The sequence below is a fragment of the Penicillium crustosum genome, assembly GCF_028827405.1.
Source record: "Penicillium crustosum strain IBT 35664 chromosome Unknown utg000001l_segment0_segment0, whole genome shotgun sequence".
NCBI classification, from domain to species: Eukaryota; Fungi; Ascomycota; class Eurotiomycetes; order Eurotiales; family Aspergillaceae; genus Penicillium; species Penicillium crustosum.
Genome location: NW_026623122.1, coordinates 7,420,816 through 7,443,759, shown reverse-complemented (window position 1 = coordinate 7,443,759; position 22,944 = coordinate 7,420,816). Strand labels below are relative to the sequence as shown.

Here is a 22,944-nt window from a genome sequence, read left to right as displayed (position 1 = left end):
CTTACGGGTCAACAGGGGGGGTATTTCAAGTATATTGCAACGGCTACAATTAGCCTCTTACAACGGGATTATATCTCGTACAAGGCTAATAATATTCACACTAGTGCGATGATCCCCGAGGAGAAACCGGAGATTTGACATCGCTCAGACCATTGGCAATCCCTTTTTCTCCACTGATAGTCGCCAATGCACTCAACGGGAAATGTTTCTCACCGTAAGAACATGTGATAATTTACATGTGTGATGACGGCCTACATAAAGCTAGCCGTCGAATCCATAGGCGATGAATTAATTATGCAGGGGAAACGTTTGAATTTCAATATCTATGCCGACAAAATAAGATAAACAAAGTAAAGAAAAGGTTGTAGAGTGCAATACATTGCCAAAATATAGCAAGAGATTGACATTTGACAGGATATATTCTCAATCAAAAGAATGTAGATGGGGAGAATATTCATTCTTGGCCGTTTCGGCCTTCAGCCACATCGAGACCCCACTCAGCCTTCAGGTCTGAAGTAAGGATACCCGATTTCTTGAGAATCGTCTCAGCAAGAGCTGGGATAGATTCACTGGTCAAGATCTCCAGGATCTGCAAATTAGCTTCCAACTCGCGAGTGATCCAGTTTCGGATCTCAATGGCGACCAGCGAATCGAGACCATAAACTGTGATAGGTGCAGCAGGATCAAGGTCTTCCATAGGACGCATGAGAATGGTAGCGATCTTGTTGAGCACTGCAGTCCCAACAATTGCCTCGGCGGCTTCGCGGGCCTTACATTGCCGGACAGCAACTGCGGGCGGAATCTCGGTACTATTCTGCGCAGACTCGGCCAATTCACCCGCGCCAGCGAGGGTGGAGAGGCGCAGCAGATGCGACAGTTTGGTATCGGTGACCCAGAAGGGCTGTTCATTGACCGGCGTGGATTTGACGCCTTCGAAGCCAACCACACAGTGTCCCTGGCACGAGAGGTCGAACTCGTTGCGGATTGCCGCGGTCACAAGACCACGGATTTCTGTTGCATCAACGGACTCGGTACCGAGTTGTTTAGCGATTGCCTCGCGCTTCTGGTCGTCGGAGAGGTATCCAATTCCGCGCACAATGGGCAGATCGATTGTCGAGCAGCGCATCTTCGCTGTCTCGGGGTACTGGGCGAGCGCTGACATGAAGGTTCCACTAGCTGCGTAGGGGGATTGGCCGATATTACCAACAAAACTAGCGGCAGATGAAAGGTTGACAAAGAAATCCACGCTACCGTTAGTTGTTGTCAACGCCCGTTGGAGGTTCCAGATTCCGTGGACTCTGGGCATCATCACGGTCTGGTAGTCTGCGAAACTAAGCTTTTCAAAAAGGGTGTCCTAAGAGACTAGTTAGCGGAGATGTGATTTGGTATTTGTTGAGAAACTTACCCGGAGAACCATAGCGCCGTATACAACACCACGAACGGGAGGCATGCGAGCGAGGAGTGGAACAAGATTTTGCTCCACGCTCTGCTTATCCGCCACATCGCAGCGACAGACTTCCACATTGACACCCTGGTGAGTAAGATCTTGAACAGTTTGCTTCGCGATTTCAGTCTTAACGCCACTTCGAGATACCAGTATAATATTCTTGGCTCCTTTCTCTGGGAACCAACTGGCAATGTCGAGACCAATCCCGCTGGTTCCACCAACGATCACATATGAAGCGTCTGTGCGAAGAAGATTTTCATCCCTTCTAGCGGGATGGACCTGCATGCTGAGTTAGCAACCATCCGCTCTAAATGTGACTGTCATAAATCCGAGAAAACATACCTTAACCATGGAGTCATCAGTAACCTGGACGACCATCTTGCCGATCACTTGTCCGCCCTGCAACGCCCGGAATCCAACCTCAACATCTGAGATGGGAAGAGTGGTGACAGACCACCTCGACTGGGCGTTGGTGTCGACAAACAGCTTGAACGAATCACGCAGCAGCCGCTTCGTCAATTGCGGACGCTTCTCCTTGACAATACCCAAGTCGACAGATGCGAAGGAGATGTTCTTGTTGAAGTGGGCCATCTCCAATCGAGAGTTTGTCGTGATATCCCGTTTGCCGAGTTCAATGAAACGACCGAAGGGCGCAACGCACTCGAATGTTGCTTGCAAGGCATCACCGCTAAGCGAATTGAGAGCAACATCAACACCCTGGCCACCAGTGGCGTGCTGAATGCCCTGCGCAAATGACATGTCACGACTAAAGAATATATGGTCTTCCTTGAGCTGGTAAGTTTCCATGAGGAAGGTTTTCTTCTCGATACTACCAACTGTTGCGAAAATATTGGCTCCAACACTCTGAGCAATGATAATAGCAGCTTGGCCAACACCTCCTGCAGCGGCATGGATCAAGACGCTCTCGTCTTTAGTCAATCGGCCCAAGTCAATGAGAGAGTAGTAAGCAGTACAGAACACAGCAGGAATCGAAGCCGCGATTTCGAAAGGCATATCGTCGGGAATTGCCCAGGATCCGGAGGCCGGGCAACGAGTGAAAGTTGACAAGGAACCCGGTGACATCGCACAAACCCGATCTCCAATCTTGAAGTCGGATACCGCGGCTCCGACTTGAGTCACGACTCCACTGCATTCCTGTCCAAGTCTGTCTCCTTGTAGCTGGCCCATGGCCATCAAAACATCTCTGAAGTTCAGGCCGGTGCTGTGGACCTGGATCTCGATATGATCCTCCGGCAGGGTTCCATTGCGGGAAACATCGTCTGTGAAGTAAAGCTCATCAAGGCCCCTCCCATCGCCCGCAGCAAGTCGCAAAGCGCGATCTTGTTTGAAGGGTTGCATCTGGGGAGGCGCATCCGGTGTCTCTTGCTGGACACTGAGGTTCAATTTGTTGTTATCAATCAAGCGGGGTACACAAACATTGCCATTTCGGACAACAAACTCCCAGTCGTTTTGTGTCAGCTGCGATGTCTCGCAGAACACTCCATTGAAAACATTGAGCGTGTGTCTCACGGCCTCAGCATCGGGCATGGTCTCTCGTTCTCCCAGATCAAGCGTGGCGAATTGGAGTCCAGTCTCTGATCTGACAGTACGAGCCAGTCCAATCGCCATGTTCGCGCCAAGCGATTCTAGGTCAGTTTTGCTGTGACGAACAACCCACAGTAAACCTCGAGCCCGGCTCAGAAGACTCTGCAGTGTCTGGAATTTTTCTTCAGTAAGGTGCGATAGGATTGAGCGATCCATGCCCCCGAGGAAAATACACCATTTGCCAGTGACATCAACCTCATCAGAGTCCATAGCAGTGATGGGGTGAACACCGGTCATCTTCCTGAGGCCAGATTCGAGGCTGAGGGACGACACGCTGCCGAGCGAGTCAATGCCAAGAATCACAATATCGCCGGCGTTTGCGGGACCGGTTACTGGGCTCTTCGCGGTGGATGTCATAAGACAACCAGATTGGAAAGATGCTCCAGGGTACTCCTCAACACACAGGTCAACGCCAGAGAAGCCAGTTTCCATCATCACGTTGCTCCATCCTTCAACGGTGAGTAGCGGCCCATCGTTGCGGAATTTGTCATTGGCCAGCCACCATCCGGGCAGGAGTACGAATGGGAAGTGTCGTGCCTTGGGGACAGTTTCCTCAATGAGTAGGATCTTGCCACCAGGCTTCAAAAGCGCTCTGATGTTTGACATTGTTTGGCTGATATCGGAAGTAGCATGCAGCACATTGCAAGCAACCACAACGTCATACGTGCCATTACTAAACCCTTGGCCGATGGGATCGGCGGACACGTCGAGTGTCGAGTATGTCATGAGGCGTCCCCAGTTCTCGAACTTTGCCTTGGCTTTTTCAAAGAAACCAGGAGAGATGTCCGTGTAGGTGTAGTGCCCGAACCGAGGCGTAGATCCTGCTTCGCCTCCGCCCAAACTCTGCAAAATAGGCAGGGTGGCACCACCTGTTCCGGCACCAATCTCAAGGATGTTGAGTTCAGGGTTTTGATGTGCCATCTTGTCAATGCAGACAGAGGCATTTGCATAAGCCTCTTTCAGAGCGTCAAGGTCACGGTAGTGTCTATCGATTCCGTCATTCTCCAGCAGCAGAGTCAAGGCGTCTACCTTGCCCCTGAGAATTTGGGGAAGCAACTCTCCCACTTTGAATGTCAACTCGCCTGCACCATTGACGGTTCTGTTCTGTTCAAGAACGTCAAGGGGCAAAGGAGCTTGGATGCCCGCGTTTTTGCAAGTGTTCTGGGCCCAGCGATAGAATTTCTGATGGTGGGGCTCGAAACTCGAGACCTCTTCTTCTGTCACAGACTTGACCATCTGTGCGAGATAGTGCTCTGCCACAGATTCGAGTCGGTGCATTCGTTCAAGGCCTTGGACCGTGTCAGTCTCTGGGCGAGGGAGCTGTAGATAATCTTCAGCAGAGAGGAAATCGAAGCAAGGCTCATATTGGACCTTGTAGCAAATTTGGTCGGGCGAAGTGTTCTTTGAACCTTTGATATCGTTCGATACCGGTACCACAGTGATACCACTGATGTCAATGAGCAGATTCGCTGGGTTGCTGGGAAGACTGGCGAATATGTGGTTGGTCTCAGGGTTGCTAGCGGATTCATTTCCTGACTTGCTACCATAGAGTTGCAGCACAGTTCCAGCACTGAGTTCTTGGGACAAGGAAACGGAGACTTGCTTGACATGCGACGGCACACGGGTGACTTGCGGGCCGGGCTCGCCGTAGCCACTCAAGACCCACATGATTTGACTGCAAAGATCAAGTGTAACAGGGTGCACAATGCAGGGGGTCTCCTGTTGATGGGGCATTGCTGCCTTCGTGTCTGGGATACGGAGGGTAGCGATTGCTTTCGCATCCCTGCTCACAGATACATCAGTCAGTCCTTGGAAAAGAGGACCGTAATGAACACCTCCGCTGGAAATGTTCTCGTAGAGGAACTTGCTGTCAACGGGCACGTAACATGAATTCCGCATGTTCAATGCTTGCTGAGTGACGCGTGCGGTTTTCTCAACCTCCTGTCGAGACCCATCCACAGGATTGACGTCCTTGGCTTCGTGGACCATGATGAAACCATTGCAGTGTTGATCCCATCCGCGGCCCTCAGCCCATGAGAAAACCTTGAACTCGTGCCAGCCGAGGACTGATTTGCTAGGAGCTTCCGCTCGGGCTGGTTTCAGGCTGAGCATTGTCTCCACCGATGAGTTATCCGGGATGGCGAGGACACGGCTAATGAAGATTTCGCGGAGGTCGATCTTTCCCGGAGTAATATGGTGAAGTTGTGCGTGTTGTGAGATAGCCTCCATAGCCATAGCCAAGAAACCGGCCATTGGATACACAGTGGTTCCATGGACTCTGTGCTCGCGGATCCAAGGATGGTCCTCAACGCGAAGGATATTTCTCCATCGAGGCTCAAAGTCGACATTCTCTATGCACAAAGAGCCGAGGATATCACTCCGAGCGAATTGGCGATGGAAATGGTTATCAGCTATCCGTGAGCTGAACCAGTATCTTTCTGAGTGATTCCACGGGTATTTGGGCAGATTTGTCAAAACAGCTGGCTTCCTTATCGTTGTTTTCAAGTTCGGGAAGTTGATAGCTTGGAAGTTGAGGTTCATACCCTGCGTGAACAGCGAGCCAGCAAGGTTTTGGACAGCCTCGATGTCATCTACCTTGCGTTTCAAGGTGTGAAGGTATTGCACATTGGAATTCGGGGCGTATTTCTGAGCAATATCCCTCACTGGTGATTGCAGGGCAGGGTGAGGGCCGATTTCGACTAATGTGCTAATCGGTGTATTTCCCTCCTCGTCAGTCACAAGGCTCTTCAGACCCTCCACAAACTCCACAGGGGAGACCAGGTTATCGACCCAGTAGGCGGCATCCAAAGCACTCCCTGGAACCAATTTTCCATAAACGGTCGAATGGAACGGAACATCGGAGTCGCGAGGCGTAATCTTGCCGAGCAGGGATCGATATTCCTTCGAAACAGTCTTCATATGATGAGAATGGTAAGCAACCTCAACCTGCAGTCTGCGTGTGAAGATCCCTTCTTTGTCCAGAGCAGTCTGCAGATGGTCGATAACCTCCGCATCACCAGACAGAGTGACGCTTGATTCGCTGTTCACACAGGCAATAACTGCCTGCTTGTCTCGCATCGCATCCAAGATTTGCTGAATATCTGAGGCGCTAGCTCCAACCGCCAACATGCCGCCCTTAAGAGACTCGTCATTTGCAACCAAGTTCGCTGCGACACCACGAGAGTACGCCACACGAACACATTCTTCAAGATTGAGAATCCCCGCCGCGTAAGCTGCTGCGATCTCTCCGCTTGAATGGCCGACCACTGCCTTGGGACGAATGCCCCAGGAGGAGAGCAAATCAACCAACGCTAGTTGCACCGCGGTACAAGCCGGCTGGCTCATATATGCCGCAGAGATCGAGCTTGCGCTAGGGTCAGTCAAAAGCAATTCATCTATGTGGGGTATTAGAGTAGCTCAATACTGCTGTGGACGGTATTATAGATGGGACATACCGATAATTGAGAAAGTAGCACCGAGGGATTTCAAGCAAGCATCCACGTCTTGCATGGTCTGCTTGAAGACCGGGTAGGTGCTCAGAAGTTCTTTGCCCATACCGTGCCATTGCGCACCTTGTCCAGTAAACACAAAGCCGACGGTAGGCTCTTTGGAAGAACGAACAGGCACTGCGTTGGTAGATAGCGAGGCAGTCAGCTCCTGTCCAAGGATTGCAGATGATGCCAATCTCCATGGCAGGAATGTTCGTCGCTGTCCCAGCGTGTAGGCCATGTTATCCAAAGTGCTGTCGTTGAAAGCAACTGGGTAAAGGTCGAGATACGCTCCAATGGACTTTCCAAGTTGAATAGTAGCTTGTTTATCGTATGCAGAGACGACATACAGCTTGCGCTCGAGAGGATCGTTGTTCGCTGCAAGCTGGCCTTCGTGTCTGGGACCACGCTGTAGAATAACATGGGCATTGGTCCCGCCAAAGCCAAAGTTGTTCACACTTGCATATGGTTTGCCCCGAGGCCAAGGCATCAGCTTCTTGGGTACCTACTTGGCCGTTAGCTTGGTTTGCTAATACTTCAAGTTGGCCCTTGGTCTCACCTTCATGTTCCACTTTTCCATGGGTATCGCGTCGTTCGCCTTCTCAAAATTGCAGTTTGGTGGTACGAAGCCTCGCTCAAGTGCCAGAGCCGTTTTTATCACTGAAACAACGCCACTCGTTCCTTCTGTGTGACCAATGTTCGATTTGACAGACCCAATAAGCAACGGCTGACGCGGAGTCCGTCCTTTTCCAAAGACGGCGTTCAATGCAGTGGCTTCGAGTGGATCACCAACTTTGGTTCCCGTGCCATGAGCCTCGACAAACCCTGCCAAGGACGGGTCTATACATGCCTCTTTATAGACTTGACGAATCAATGCCTCCTGTGCCTTGCCATTTGGTGTTGCAATACCTCTGGTCCGTCCATCCTGGTTGAGGCCACTGTTGATAATTACGGATCGGATGGCGTCTCCAGCCGCCTCGGCGTCCTCGAGAGATTTCAATATAATACAACCAGCACCTTCACCTCGGCCAAAGCCAGTGCCGCGGTGATCGAATGGGTATGAGCGACCAGTGTCGGAAAGTAATCTTTTAGTGGCGCAGTAATTAGCGTACGTGTTTCACGAGATCAATCGGTTTGACTTACCTAGAACGTGTCATCGAGACGAAAGCCTCTGGAATTATATTCAAGTGACATCCTCCCACGATGGCCATCGAACATTCACCGTTCCGTAGACTCTGACAAGCCAGGTGGAGAGCAGACAAACTAGAAGAGCAAGCTGTGTCGACAGTAACACTAGGCCCATTCAAGTCAAAATAATGCGAAATCCGATTCGCCTGCAATGCTATGGCCGTTCCAGTGGCAGCATACATGGGGATAGCTGAGATATCTCGGGTGTTGTTGATTTCGTAGTCGGGATATGAGCCGCCGGCAAAGACTCCCACGTTTTTGCCGGTGATCTCATGGGTCGGGATTCCAGCGTTCTCGAGCGCTTCGTACACACATTCGAGGAAAATACGTTGCTGCGGATCCATTGATCGTGCCTCCACCAGTGTAATGCTGAAAAAGGGCGCATCGAATAGGCCAATGTCTTCTTTCAGGAAGTGGGCTCCTGTCGGGTTGAAAGAGCCTGGTCTATCGGGATCAGGGTGATAGTAGGCATCGGCGTTGAAGCGGGTCTTCGGAATTGGCGACCAGGCACTTCGGCCTCGAGAACAGAGGTCCCAGAAATCTTCAGCGGTTGAAACGTCTCCTGGGAGGCGGCAGGACATGCCGATGATGGCTGTTCGCTTGGGTACATCGCCCGTGGCACTATCGGGGTTCTCACTAGGCATCTCGTGCAAAGAGGCATTTGGGATCTCAGTAACTGGTGTTCCAGTCCCGCAGGGCTGTTGAAGGCGCATCTTTTGATAGATTCAGTGTCCGGTTTCAAGATGTTGAATTATGTACCTGGCAGTGTAATTACCACCAATGTCCAGCAAGTGTCCAAAGAAACAAATATCGATTTGCAGGAAAAGAATGTGTAGAATAGTACAATGCCGGACCTTTCAAAACGGGCAATTAGTTCATCCAAGTACTTCCTGAAAGGCGGATAACAAATAATAAAGGGCGTCAAAATAATTTGTTATAGAGTAAAAACCGCCCTTGCATGGCCATCCAAGCGTGCGCGTGCCGATCTGCATCCTGTGGTTTCCTGATTAAAACAGGGGATCCAACCTTGATTCAGGCAATGATAGGTCGAGAGAACTTGGAAATGCCCATGCCTGTCTTCCTTGATGACGAACCGAGCAAATCGCGAACACGTCAATGGGATCCTAGATCCTCCGTGCATCAAAGCATCGGGTCCACTCATTTCTTCTCATTTTTTGGCTTCCAGGGCTGCAAATCAGGATCAGTAAATCTGCTCTGGCGCTCCAAGCCACGTCTTTGCGATGTTTTAGATAGTGTTTCGTTCCGGTGCCCTTGCTAAGGCGAGGGTGCGTACTTGGTACATTCCAACCATAGAGGCAAAACCCCCGGGATCCTGGCAGATCCCTGATGGCGTAATTCGTCCATGTCTTCGCATACAAAGTATCTTTATAGAACACCCCGGCTGGTATTCCATCTCGCGTTTTTCTCCGAAGATCTTCCCCAGCTAATCATCGTGATGAGGTTTTTATGTCTCCCAGGAGGCTATTGCAGCGCCAAGGTATGTCAATCCTTTTTTGTCACGTGGAAACAAAATCATTTAGTTGACATTGGATATATAGGCTCTCCAAACACAGCTAGGTAAGCTGCAGTTGATGCAGTGAATGTTGAAAGAACTGCTGGAAGAGAACTAATAGTGAATCCAGGTCCATTCGCTGATGCCCTCGCGTCCAATGGAAATGCCAGTTTCCACTACACGCAGGGAGCCACCGAGGTACATGTTCCCCCAGATTTTGCCGGATTTTTCGGTCCACCACCCAACTACACCTTCTTCAAGGTCGATGGGCCTAAACGGGTTCACGCAAACATGAGAGATTTCCCGAAACGCGACACCCCGGAAGAGGCAATCAAAGCCGCTGCAAAGGCGGCAGATGATCCCACATTCTCATGTATCGTCGAGGTTGTGGACAGTCTGGTTGGCATTCTCGACAGTGAAGACGACATTGATGGTGTGATTGGCTTCTCTGAGGGCGCCCAAGTTGCCGCGTCGCTTATTCTCGAGGAGCAAAGAAGAGAAAGAGAACTTGGTCGGAAGCCTCGAATTAAATGCGCGATCTTTTTCGGCGGATGGCCGCCAGTGCATCCCGTGACTGGCCAGCTTCTTACGGCTGACGACTATGATGAACAACCAATCACTATTCCTACCTTCCATGTTGTTGGTGCGGCTGATCCGTTCCTTGATGGGTCAATGGCACTATACAATATGTGCGATCCAGACAGTGCTGATCTATTTGATCATGGCGCGGGGCATTTAATTCCAAGAAGCAAGCAGACTGCAGAGGAGATGGCTTTAGTGGCACGCGAGATGATCAACTGTATCGCTTGATTGGGGTAGCAATTTATATAGCAATATACCAAGAAACATTCCTTATACATTCCATATTCAGCTCATGGACATAAATATAGCATCACCTGTGCTTAGAATCTACTCCAACAGCGGCCTTATCTCCTCCTCGGCTTGGGGCTGACTTTCTGTCCGACTCCTTTGAGGAAAGAGACCAACGAAGGACGCAACCCCTAAATCCCAACCTCGCCACTTAGATGATCTTTGCCCTTCCTCGTCAAGCTCCCCATATTCTACCTCCTTCCAACGCCGTCTAGTCCGGTACACAAGCCACACCAATCCAACCCCTACCACGCCCAACATCAGCGTTGTAAGCACAGCACCGATTACTGACAGAACAGTCACGGTACTAGCGTGACACCCAAACGGCTTAGCTCTCAACTCCCATCTCTCCTTGGAGCCAAGGGGGCAGATATTTTCTGAGCCCAAAGGCGCAAATATTGGAACCCACGATGGGTTAGGAACACAGGTCGAGGACTATATCATAACAATCAACAATCAATAGTCAGCTTCTTCCAGCACGGGGGAAAAGATCATGGGCCTGAACGTGCTGATCAAGTCAGAGTCAAAGGTAATACTGCGGGTTGTGGCCTTGAAACCCCTCTCCCCATTCTGTAGAATGGAGACGCAAGGGAGCACGATGTGAAACGAGTACGGTGGAGAGCTTGCGCATGTGGAATGTAAATCACGGGGAAAGGAGAGAAGGAGAGAAACGTAAAACTTGACTACAAAAAGGCCAAGCTGTTCATAAGAGGATGTGACCTACTATGGCACACCAGCTGCAGGCAACATCACCAGTCAGGCAACTTGAACACGACTGTCGACCCCAGCAAACATGGAAGAGCGGATCGCTGGGATCGGGGTTTTTTAGGATGCTGGAGTTTCCCTCGAGGTCGTCCATCACTATCCAAGGTTGAGTACCATGTAAGGTGCTCGTGATATCGGATTTTTGTTCCTGTCCCCGGTGGTCAGACTTCCTCCCTTGCATTTGAGAGAACGGGGGTTATACCTTTGTCTCTACTCTGTTGCGGGGTCAATGTATACTCGTCACGGTGAAATAAAGTAATTGCGAGAAATCCTTTGTATTTTGTAAAAGGGTTTCTTTATTTTTTGGCCCAAACATGCGACAGTATCAATTGGGTCAGAATTCACCTATCTCCGCATTCTTTTTGGGTTGCGGTACTTTTTACCAGCCACTGGCGGCATCCTCGGGACAACTATAATACTACCAAGTATACGGAGTACTCCGTATAAGTCCATACGAAGTTCATGTGTCACTGTGGTAATACAGATTGATATTATATAGACTTGACGGTCGCATGATACCATGGCGTGAAAACGTGATAAATTTATCCTGGTAAATCGCGCTGAAAACGAACTGCTCCAGAAATACCAAAATCCACAATTGCCGCTCATCGATGCATAACAAAAGAGGAAAAAGGATATGTTTTTGATCAAGGAAACACGGCAAATCTAGTTCAGACCACACGCTTGACCTACATATCGAGCATTAGTATCTCATCTTCAGGTGTCTCAATCAAAGGAACCACGCATACCTCGAAGAATCTCTTGAGCCACCACACCTGGAATACACCCTCGCCGATGACCACCATAAGCTGGAACATACTCCACCACTTCACGCGGCCGTTGGTGCTCTCTGCGGTATTGCGGTGTACTCGCTCACGCACGACAATGTACGATTGCTCATCCTTCACCTGCGTCAAAGCCTCGGAGAGTTTGCGAACTAGATAGCACCAGATAATCAGTCTCAATATTCTTCTGTCGGCTGTTGTTCCCCGCGCTTACCTTCGACCTCGAGGGGATCCTGTGCCATCTCGTGTTCGGGCACGTAGACAATTCCGTGGACGTTGAAAGAGACCTCCTTAGAGTTCGAGGTCCAACCCTCGTTGCTGAAGCAGTAGTTGTATTTACCATCCGCCTGTGCGGTGAAGGAGTAGTCGTCGGAGGCAACGGCTTGCTTGAAGTACTGGCGGTTTCTCAGGGGATCCTCGACCTGCGGCGACCGAGCGTTAGCATTTGCATTCTCCGCTTGAACTATCCCTCCATCACAATGTAGTAGCTGAACTAGTCGTGGGAGACATTTATCTCTCGGTTTCTGGATCCGATATATCATGGCCAATGCCACCATCGGAGCAGAAAAGGACTCCCGAGCGACACTCAAATCACCCAACACCAAGACCGGGACTGGGATAGTTCATACCCAGAAATCAACCTCAAGGTTTCCACTCCCTCCAAACTCCCGATCTCCAACCTGGAAAGTGACAGTCATGACATCGTCCCGGTGCAGTGACTCGTGGAAGCATTCTCGTGTGTGTGCCTTGAGCTGGATGGTGTGTGCGGTCGCGGCGGTGATCCACCCCAGCGCGGTGACCAGGATGGTGCTTGTTGAGAATCGCATAGTGGAAGGTTTCGACTGACTCCGATGAGTCTGGGGGAATTAACGAGTTGAGTGGTGGTGATGTTGGTTGTTGGTCAACGCGCAAGGTGTCAATTGGCGGCGCTCGGACCACTTTCAATAAACACCGCTCCGCCTTGAGATTCGGTCTTGGCTCGATGTATACTCTAGACTCTAGTTGGTTGGATTTAGATTGTACTATGATGATTGATCTTTTTATCTCTAATTTCTTGTTTGACCGAGCCTCCTATATGATAGTCTCTACGTTTATTCAAATGATTATCCAAAATCTTCCAATGTATACTGCAGCATATATATATCGTTACCCTGTGCATCAACTATAAACAGACACCTATGTTTAGTGCTAAAACAGTAACAAACAGTTCCAATTGACCAATTCTAGATACAAAGCAAGAAAGCATCATACAGTATATTCAATATACAACGAGCAATGGAAGACTCACAGCAGAGAGAAATGAATTTAGACATGGCCAAACCTAATTGTACCAGCCAGCTATGCCACAAAATATCACCACTTCGTAGGATATGAATTTTATCAAACCTCGAACTATATAAAGCAAGAGGAAGATTATAAAAATGCGATATGAATGTAGCTTATTCATTTAATGCCAGTACCAAGTCTCGATATTTAACGTGCAAGAATAATAATAATGTGAAAGCGACACTACGTATGAAGTCATATATACCGGATAATGCCTGGAACTCGAGACCTTTCTCTTTCCGTTTTAGTGCTCACCTCTTGCCGCCTTTTGATCACCGAGCACGCCCCTAGGTACCCTGACTTCCAAGGCTGACCACTGACTACTACATAATCAACATGCTCTCAGGTGCCCACTCACTGAGTATCACCTGACCATCCCCTGAGCACATCCTCGGTCAAGATTCTTAACATCCCAGGTGATACTTTGTTGCCTTCCTAATATCGTAATTGTAGAGAATCAGCTACTCTAAACCAATATCATATAGTAGCATTTACTATAACTACTAGGAAATTGCAAATCTAAGTACTATATATTACCCGTACTTATTCTTATACAGATGAAACCTAACTTATAACAGAGGTATTGGGTAATCTAAAATAATAAAGTACTCTATTTTATTACTAAACTTCTTACCTTATAGGTGGTACTTTTATGGCAGATAATCGGCTGAAGTTATCTATAGCAGTACGCTTATTTGCAATTTGTTTCTAATGACTTATCTAGGAGACTCTCCCTTGGAAGGTGACATCTTAAAACTTAACCTCATATATAACCGTAGAGTAGCCAATCGTCTCACCATTGACGCACCTTTATTTGCCACCTGTATATAACTCCGATTGTCTGGGATAGTGCCGTTAGTAGGAGGTATACTTGTCTTACCAATATAAAGGAGACTTACTTTATGAAGCAAAGTCGGGCTATCGGTGATTGCAAAAAGTCAAAATATTAGGCCCTTGCATCCATATTAAAGCTTTGTTCTCAGCATCCCAAAGCTTCAGTTATTAGACACAATTCCAGTAGTCTGCATACCCTCCATGCCCAAGGAGCTCTCGGGTAGCAATATCTGGGGCCCAACATCATCAGAGTACAGACCCCAAAGACTATCAGCCGTGCCAAAGGGTCTTCCCTGTCCCGCCACGCTCATAGTCACATCCTGACTCTTGGTCATCGGAAGATTCACAGATTGGTTACAGGTTGGGCAAAGGATGTAGTTGACGAGGCGGGTCTTGGGCATAGGCCTAATGCATTTTTGGAATAAACCTTGGGAAAAGGTGCGCAAATATAACAGACTAGTGACATTAGTATATTTGAAAGACCAGGTGATATTTGATTGCTAGACCGACTTACCCGAGGATGATACATGAGAGGTTGGAGTAAACCTGGGGAAGACCACGGGCAATCGTATAGTCCCAGGGAGATTCCCATTCGCTAATCTGTTGAGTAGAAAGGAGGATCATTCCAGAGATGTATACCCCGACTAGGGACAATGCGACCAAGCCATCAATAGCGATTTCAAGAAGCGAATAAGATTGACTTCTGGATTTGCGATACCCGAAGAGCATGAATACAGGTATGGTGCTAGAAACCGTGATCTTCGAATTGTTAGGTTGGCTTCTATCATAGTAGGAGAGGAAGACTCACTGCAATGAGCTGGATCCATGCTTGAGGGCCATCACGACTCGTAAAGACGGCGGCGAGAGCGCATGGCCACGAAACCACCGAGATAAGGACCTGTGTCTTGCGAGCTCTAGAGAGCGGGTGTTTGTTGGCGAAATATATTTTTTGGCACATTTTTTCGCACATTCTCGCTTTGATGTGTATTTCTTGGCTTTACAGTGTAAGAATCAAATGTGAGGTTTGTGAAGGTCTTTGTTTATTAAGCAAGTGGTTTGACGACCCGGTGATGCCAAGCCCAAAATGGGGGAATCAACACTGCTGCCTTGAATAATTAGTCTGCCTGGAGGGATTTAGTCTGTTATGTATACAAGTAAAAATAGCAGACCTTTAATAGGCCGGTACCAATTAGTTAACAACGCTTGTTTAACATATGTGAACATTTGAATAGTAATAAGCTACAAGAAACGCAACGGGAAGCGTGTATCAACAAGCTACATCCGACAACGACATCACAAAAATGGGGGACATGCATGGAATAATATAGAACAATCAGAAAGTAAAGAGTGACACAGATTGACTATTAGTATGTATAGAAGGGGTGTAAATGATAGGACATGAAGGGAAAAAAAAGTAAAGTAGGATATTCAATGTACAAGACCTTCGGAGGAGATGGGAGGTAGAAAAGCAAGCGAAATAACGGTGTGGTATCAAATCCGAAAACGCAAACATCGATCAACGGCCATGAAGCCGGAAGATAGGTATGTATGTCGAAAGGGGGAATATGGATGTAACGAGAGGAGAGAAATCTGGAAAATTGGCGGCTGGCACCAAACGCAGAGAATAGCAGTAAACGATAAATGCAAAGATATCACAGATCGATGATTCGTTCTGTAGTCATTTTTCTGACGAGAAAAAGAAAAAAAAAAAAAAAGCAAAGAAACACCGAGATGAGAGGAAAATTCAAAGCAATCTATGAGTAACGATCAAAGGCAGCGGGATCACTCTTCCTCGGTGGAGGGTTCGTCGGAAGAGGAGACGTCAGCTTCAGCGTCGGCTTGAATATCGCTTTCTTCGGCTTCAACTCCATTTATCTGAGGCCCAAATGGACCCTCGTCGTCTCTCTCCTTCGGCGAAGCCGAAACCATCCCATCAACGGTGCTCTCGTTTTCATCCGCGAAGCTCCCATCCTCGTAGTTCGCCGGCTCAGCGTCATGATCATAACTCGAGCGACGGAGAAGAGGTGGCGTCTGAGGCGGCTCTGTGATAGGTGCCTGGCTGCGAACTGAGCCCCGTCTTGGGGCTGATTTGAAGCCTCTCAATGGGCGAGTTTGCGCAAATCGCGCGGCGGCACTAGTCTGCGAGCCAGTACCGTTATCTCGGACATGAGAGCTTGGGGGCGTTAGAAGGCCCGACAGGAAAGTGCTCGCATTACTGGGCTTTGATGGGGTCTGCTCGGAGGCGTTGGCGGCAGATTCGCGGCCTTTGCGCCAATTTCCCCAGGCGGCGGCTGCAGCTAGGGGGAGGGAGCGGGGTGAGGCGGCAAGGTCGGCGAGGGAAGGAAGGTTGCCGGTTGTTAGGCGTTCCTTTTCTTGTTGCTGCATTTGCAGATTGGCCTTGAGGCGGATGGCTGCGTCGCGGACGGCTTGCTGATTGAATGAGGGCTTGGACACGGTCTGGATTATGTCTTGCAGGTCGTCGATGCGGACGCCTAGGAGCTCACGCAGCCAGGTGATCTCGGTGTCCTTCTCCTTGATCTTATTCGGTGCATCTTTATCTATCGCGGAGACTTCTTGTTCGAGCTCCTCGATGCGTGTCTCACGCTGCTGGAGCTGATCCTGGAGGACGAAGATCGACTCGCGCAAGGCTTGAGGAGAGATCCGTTCGGGTTCTTCAGATCCCTTGTTGTAGGACATGGACGGCGTCGCCCGTGAGTGTGAGGGTGCGGCAGCCGGCGATGGGCTAGGGATCGTCTTGGCGCTGTGGGCTGCTTCGGCAGCAGCACGAGCAGCAGCTTGAGCAATCTCAAGCTTCTCTTCAAGGAGGTTCACGCGCTCTTGCAGGTGGTTAGCCTTGTCCTCGGACAGAGCTATGCGCTCCATGTTGTGACTCTCACCGCGCGCACGATCCTCCGAAGAGTTATGCAAAGCGCGAGCGTGACGTTCACGTAGGTCATTGAGAACGCGTTCATGAATCTTGCGGTTCTCATCGATGGCAAGGTCTTTAGCAGCCAGGGCGGTGGCCTTCGAGTCCCTGGCCTCCTCGAGGAGAAGCTCGTAGCGCTCGCGAGAGGTATCGGTATCCATGCGGTTGTTGTCAAGTTGAGTCTGCAGACGAATGATCTGAGCCTCCAGCTCAGCACGCACAATATTGACCTGGCTGTTAGAAGCTTCAAGGTCCGCCTCCATCGAGGAGCGAGTGCGCTGGATCTCGACACGGCTGCTCTCACGGGCTTCGATGAATTCTCGCTCGAACCGGGCAGACTTGATTTGTAGGTCATGGTTCTCCGCTCGGAGATTAGTGACCAGTTCCTCCAGTCTAGCGTTCTCTTGCTGCGATTGCTCATGAATGAACCTCAGCTTTGTGGCCTCCCGCTCGTTCTTTTCGAATTCGCGGACGTCCTCCTCAAGCTTTTGGCGCAATTGGAGCTCACGAGAGTGCGACGCGCGCAGCTCGTTGTACCTAGCAGATTGGGTTTCCTCCTTTCTGCGCCAGGCGGCTTGATCCCGAGTAATCTCGGCAGTGACATTGAGCATATCATCTTGAAGGCGATCGAACTTTTCAGTGAGGTTCTGGCGCGAGACCATGCTGTCCTCGATGCGAGTTCTCAGGTGATCAATAGTCTCATGTAGAGACTTGTTCTCGCCCTTGGTAGTTTCAAGTTGACGGCGGAAGCTATCGCTAGAAAGGCGGTACTCATCGAGGGTACCCTCAAGCGCGATGTTCTTCGTGGACAGCTCGGCGATAGTAACCTTAAGAGTCTCACTCTCCTCCATAAGAGACTCGGTGCGGAACTGCATCTTTTCAAAGTAGGGAATCTTCTCTTCCTTGAACTGGAGGAGACGAGACTCAGCATCCTCTGCAGCAGCACTGTGACGAGCAGCGTCTTCTTCAGCAAACTTCAACAGCCGCTGGAGCTCAGTCATAGCATCCTGCGCATCGCGGCGATCCTTGTACTCCTGCTCGGCACGCTCATCGGCAACTCGCAACATGCCCTTGAGACCGTCGATCTGGAGCATAAGGCTGTCGGCACCAATCTCCTCGGCTTCTGACAGGCGCGGGCTTGGCGGCTTCTGCAAGGCGATCTGCTGGGCCAATTGCTTGGCCATGGCTTCCTCGAGAATCTCGCGCATATCGCCAACAGGGTCCTGAGCAAGCTTTTTGATTGTGAGAGCCTGCAGTTCAGCAATGCTTTCCTTAAGCTGTGACATCTCGCTGTGGCTGGAGTGAGGGGAAACGCGTTGAGGGATATCATGGGTAACCAAGGCTTCCATGACAACATTCTTGAGCATCTCCAGCTTACGCTCCCTCATGTTGTGGGGCGAGCGGTCGCGAACTGAAGCTTCCTCGCCGTCATCGTCCTCATCATCAGCATCACTGTCTTCCATCTCGGCGGATGTGCTGCGGAAGACCCTTCTGCTTGCGGTGCCCGTGGCAATAGAAGCCACCGACTGCTGAATGACAGCCAAGGCACGCTCCATAGGGCCCAAATGCTCGTCGATCGCGGTGCCAACAAGATCATTGATGCGACGGTCGAAGAAGCGGTTACGGTTCATGAACTTCTCGTCTTCACCGGCGGAGATCATGTCATCCCAGTCACTGACATGGTCATTCTCAGTAACAAGGTGGCGAACAGGGGACTGCAGACGAGAGATAAGGCTCTTCTGTGGAGAGAAGGTAGCATTGCTGTGGGCATCGATGTCCGAGCCAAGTTTGGGAATGCTGAGCTTGTAGGTCTTGGGGACTCCACCAGGGCTCGGGCTGGGGGCTTCACTTCGGGCCTCCGCGGAACCAAACCGCTGTTCCTTCGTGGGACCGCCCATCGACTCCGTGAGGTGGTCGTGTCGCGGTTGGAAGGGAGTCGCGTGGATCGTGCTGTAAGGAGTCGCTTGTCGCTCGATGCCGACATCTGCGTCGTCGTCGTTTAGCTGTTCCATGACTGCATTCAGCTCCTCGTCGTCAGGTGAGTCGTCCTCGGAGTCCCACGGGCTATCGTAATGCTTAGGTTGGCGGGTGATGAATTCTGTTTCTACGCGGGTTGGAGTCTGGGCCTCAGGCTGATCTGGCGAGGTTGCCTTCTTAGGTGGGCTTGTGGCGGCAAAGCGAGAAGCCATGAGTCCAGCTTGCTTAGATTTATCTTCAGCGGGACTCTTGACAGCGTTTCCGATGCGCTGCTCCTCGGTGACATTTGCTTCAAGAAGCTTTGGCTCAGCAAAGCTAGATGGTTGAACCGCCGTAGGAACAAATTGAGCAACAGCAGGCTTGAACTCGAAAGGCTGGGCATTAGGGGACAGCACACTGCTCTTGATGGAGCTCTTAGATCCATGAGGAGCGTGGTCGACACCCTTTGAGACAGTGACAGACGTATCATCTCCTGCACCGGGCTCCCTTGGTTCACGTTCTTCGACAACAATATCCTTAGAGGTCTCTGCCTGGGCGGGTGATCCAGTTTGCGACGCATTCTCAGCCTCGCGCTTCGCATCGAACAAAGTCCAAGTGTCAGCTTCGCTAACAGGCGTACCTGTCCGCTCTACCGCATTGTTATCTTTGGGCATGGCATTCTCCTTGCCCTCAGCGACGGCATGGAGCGCGTTAGAAGCTTGAGCGTTGCCTGCCTCACCCAGAGGGTGGGTCGAGATGCTGTATCTAGCCTCGCCTTCAGCGTGGCCAACACCGCGACGCGCACGCTTGTGGCGGTCGGTAGGCTGCACGGGTCGACCGTTGGCGTCGTCTTCAACGACCCGCTCTTTTTCATTGTTCTCCTGTTCGATCTCATCGGGCCGCACAATAGGAATAGCCTTGGACTTCTTGTCAGGCGTGGTGATCTCGCTGATATCAATGTTGCCGAAGATCTTAGGCTGACCAGCGGGAGGCTGCACGGAGCTGGCATTCGAGTTGAGGCTGACCGAGGGGTTGGGGTTGAAAACAGGCGCGTCAACATTGAACGATGCGGCGGAGAACTTGAATCCGCCGCTACCATTGGCATTTTGGTTCAGTTTGGAATCCATTGGGCCATTAATACTGCTACCAGGCGCGAACGAGGGAGGCGGGACAAAACCGAGTCCTTGCTCGCTCCTGCCACCGAACTGGAATGGGTCGTTGCCGAACGGCACAGGCTGGGAATTGAACGATGCGGTAGGGTCGAATTCCTTGGCTTCAACATTGAGTGATGAAATCGAGAGCTGCGACTGATGGCCTGCGTGGTAGGAGTGGCCGCTGGGCTGGGTCTCGTGCCACGGCCCTTGGCGAGTCTGCGGCGTACCCGCAACACTGGGGTTCGTATCGAGATCAGAAGCATCAAGACCATTGTGTTGTTGATATTGGTCTCCATAAAATTGGTGAGGGAGCTGGTGCTGGGTAAAGGGATGGGGTGCGTGATGGGAAGGGTTCTGTGCGTGGTGTTCATTTTCTGGCAATCCCCAGCGCGACTTCAGCATGTTGGCATTCAGGCCTGCGTGGTCGCTCACATCACGGTAATCATCCTCCAATTGTCGGTCGATCGAGTTTTCCAGATGGTAATCGGTATGTGTCATCTGGTCCAGTCCTCTTTGCAGAGTTTCGCTCAAATTATGACCGTGACCTCGAGGTGTAGGCTGGGCAATCTCGATGTTCGATGCATGGAAATGATCTGGGTGGCCATTAACTGGGGTCTTGGGAGCCTGATATGGCAGACCTTCCTGGTGCATGCCATGGCCATATTGATCATCGAACACACCCTTATCGTTGAACCCGGGGTGGAAAGACCCCTGGTCATGCAACGGAGAAACCGGCGATAGCATAGAGGAAAAGTTGCCCATTGGCCCTGGGCCAGCCGAAGTGGTTGGCTGCCGGGCGTTTATGAATCCTTGGGGAGTCATAGATCCCTGGGTAGGAGGCGTGGGCTGGAATTGGAAGGGGAATCCTCCCATCATATTTTGATCCGCGCCCATGAATGGCGTCTGCATACCGAATTGCGAAGGCGAGGCCATGGATTCCATCGCACCAGGCGTAGGCATTGATGACTGGTTGAAATGGGGCGAGAATGGGTGAATATGGCCGAGCGGATTGCTTGCCGCAGACGCAGTAGGGATCGGCGGGGATGCCACAAGGCCTGGGAAAGGTGTGCCACTGGGGTTGAGCGAGTAATCAGGTGATATTGATTGTTCGGGCTCATCATCACCGAATGACACCCCAAGAGCGCGTAGCTTTTCTTCTTGGAGCTCAGTAATATAAGACTCCCACTTGGCCCTGTCTGGGAAAGTGACGACAAGCGGTTGGCTCTTGGAAATTTCATGGAGGTCATATGGGTCAGGATATAGGGGTCGGCTGAGACCTCCTAGAGTTGTCGTTATGGAGGGGTCCTCGGAATCGCCAATGGTGAATCCACGAACATCGTACCCTTCGTTCTCCCATTCTTGCATTCGCTGATGAACGTCGGCAGGCGTTAGGAGACGATACCCAGGTCCCGAACCTCTCTTATCATCATGCGGTAGCTCGATTATGCAGGCTTTCCCACGCCAATTCAATTTTTTTCTCCGCCGTGGTGTTTGGGTGGCTGATCTGCTGATATCAGAGACCTGTGTTTTTAGTGGACCCGGGTTGGGTGGGTCTTCCATCTTTGCAGCATCCTCTGTTGCGTTTGCGGGCGGAGGAGGTAACGGCTTTTCTACTGGCGAGTTTACCTCGACGGTGGGTGTGTTTGGGTCTGACATGTTGTTTTGTGGTGGATCTTTGTCGTAAGCAAAACCCCAAAAATCCTCCTGCCGCAGGGTACCGGCGCGTTTGTGTAAGGTTTTGTTGACTTTTGCACGCGCAGCGGCTTTTTTCCCAACGAAATCAGAGAGCGTTGGAGTTTTCAATAGGTCGTCGGAACGAAAGTCGTCTTCCAGACCGAGCCAGTCGTCCGAAGCGTCGTCGGCAAAGTGGTTCCTCGCAGTTATGAACGAAGGTGCTTCACTTCCTGAGTCGTCGCTGAGCCAATTACTGCGCTCTGTTCTAGGTTGACCAGTAAGGTACTGGTTGATCCAATCTTGCGTAAAGTCCCGTATCGATTTACCTCCGTTATGGGCCGGGATATCGCGGTCCACGGGTTCAAGGGTGTCGTCGTTGGCGGCACTCGATCTCCGCAACTCGGTGTGGTTGGCTACTGACGAGACAGGCGAGATGGGACCAGATCCGTGGTCGACACCAGCGAATTCGATTTGGCTATTGGTCACTGACAGTCTCCGAGTGCTGGGTGCTGCATATGGGGATCCCCACGCAGTGGTGTAGTAGATGCTGCTTTCCGCCTCGCGGTTGACCGGCGAAGAGGCTCGAGATTCTTCGGTTGCGCGATACGAGGATAAAAATGGGAGAGGCGGGGGTTCGAGGGTGATGCTCCGCGGAGAGGTTCGTTGGCCAGGGGAACCAACGGTCGACGGACTCGAGTCTCCTGATGGCGGAGAGGACAAGAGTAGTGAGGGAGCCAGACGCGATTCACGGAGGAGGCGCGTGTCCCGCGAGTGGAACTGTGGAGAAGGCGCCGAGATGGCGGAAGAGACGGAGTGATCTAGATCTGTAGTCATCCGGCGTGGTTAGAGTGACATATTTGGAGGGGTCAAGGGCAAAAGAGCGATTGAATCAAGGGAGTTGAAAAATAAAGTCCAAATCGCGTGGCGCGAAGTAGGGACCCCAATTCCACAACCCCGAGAAAGGTTTAAAGAGAAATAACACCAATGTATACACACACACCTTCCGTGTCGACTCCTGCAGCAAGCACTTGCTTGCCGCTCCGCTTATCGTCCAGAATGTTGACGCATGGAAATCAAATCGGAATTGAAGATCACCGCTGGCAAGACAACCTGGGGCGAGATAATGTGCAGGTTGTCGTATTTTCTTTTCTGAATAGGCGCACTCTGCAAGGAAATCAAAAGAATAGAGAGATCAGAAGCACGCTTGAGTCTGAAGCATCAAAGACCAGGATGGGGAACTAAGGGGAAAAAAAGGTCGGACGTCACGGGTATTGGATCGTCGTACGGAGTACTGGGTACCTGCTAAAGTGTGGGTAGTACGAGCTAATGCGGTGTACAGGGTACCATAGGCCCGGGGGTCCATTCAACGCTTATTATTTGGTTAGCGTAGACCGAGGCCGTTGGCTTAGCTTG

The 22,944-nt window shown here is 50.7% G+C and overlaps 6 protein-coding genes across 6 annotated transcripts; 1 reads left to right on the top strand and 5 right to left on the bottom strand.

Annotated features, from left to right (window-relative positions):
* Positions 1 to 454: 454 nt before the first annotated feature.
* On the bottom strand, positions 455 to 8,441 carry N7487_002794 (type I polyketide synthase; the record flags this gene model as incomplete). Its single annotated transcript, XM_056870541.1, has 6 exons — positions 455 to 1,354; positions 1,406 to 1,726; positions 1,790 to 6,447; positions 6,508 to 7,045; positions 7,100 to 7,625; positions 7,684 to 8,441. 6 exons carry the CDS (start codon positions 8,439 to 8,441, stop codon positions 455 to 457), a joined length of 7,701 nt encoding a protein of 2,566 aa, XP_056735325.1.
* A 743-nt stretch (positions 8,442 to 9,184) lies between these two features.
* On the top strand, positions 9,185 to 10,051 carry N7487_002793 (uncharacterized protein; the record flags this gene model as incomplete). Its single annotated transcript, XM_056870540.1, has 3 exons — positions 9,185 to 9,226; positions 9,288 to 9,306; positions 9,372 to 10,051. 3 exons carry the CDS (start codon positions 9,185 to 9,187, stop codon positions 10,049 to 10,051), a joined length of 741 nt encoding a protein of 246 aa, XP_056735324.1.
* A 99-nt stretch (positions 10,052 to 10,150) lies between these two features.
* Positions 10,151 to 10,970, bottom strand: N7487_002792 (uncharacterized protein; the record flags this gene model as incomplete). The annotated part of the gene is made up of 2 exons (XM_056870539.1): positions 10,151 to 10,546; positions 10,836 to 10,970. 2 exons carry the CDS (start codon positions 10,968 to 10,970, stop codon positions 10,151 to 10,153), a joined length of 531 nt encoding a protein of 176 aa, XP_056735323.1.
* A 577-nt stretch (positions 10,971 to 11,547) lies between these two features.
* N7487_002791 (p24 family protein) lies at positions 11,548 to 12,488 on the bottom strand (the record flags this gene model as incomplete). Its single annotated transcript, XM_056870538.1, has 4 exons — positions 11,548 to 11,565; positions 11,626 to 11,813; positions 11,876 to 12,083; positions 12,291 to 12,488. 4 exons carry the CDS (start codon positions 12,486 to 12,488, stop codon positions 11,548 to 11,550), a joined length of 612 nt encoding a protein of 203 aa, XP_056735322.1.
* Positions 12,489 to 13,982: 1,494 nt separating this feature from the next.
* N7487_002790 (uncharacterized protein) lies at positions 13,983 to 14,734 on the bottom strand (the record flags this gene model as incomplete). The annotated part of the gene is made up of 3 exons (XM_056870537.1): positions 13,983 to 14,277; positions 14,336 to 14,580; positions 14,630 to 14,734. Coding segments are annotated over 3 exons (645 nt in total), but the record flags the coding sequence as incomplete, so codon positions are not given.
* An 869-nt stretch (positions 14,735 to 15,603) lies between these two features.
* Positions 15,604 to 22,365, bottom strand: N7487_002789 (putative myosin class II heavy chain (MHC); the record flags this gene model as incomplete). Its single annotated transcript, XM_056870536.1, has 1 exon — positions 15,604 to 22,365. One exon carries the CDS (start codon positions 22,363 to 22,365, stop codon positions 15,604 to 15,606), a length of 6,762 nt encoding a protein of 2,253 aa, XP_056735320.1.
* Positions 22,366 to 22,944: the final 579 nt, after the last annotated feature.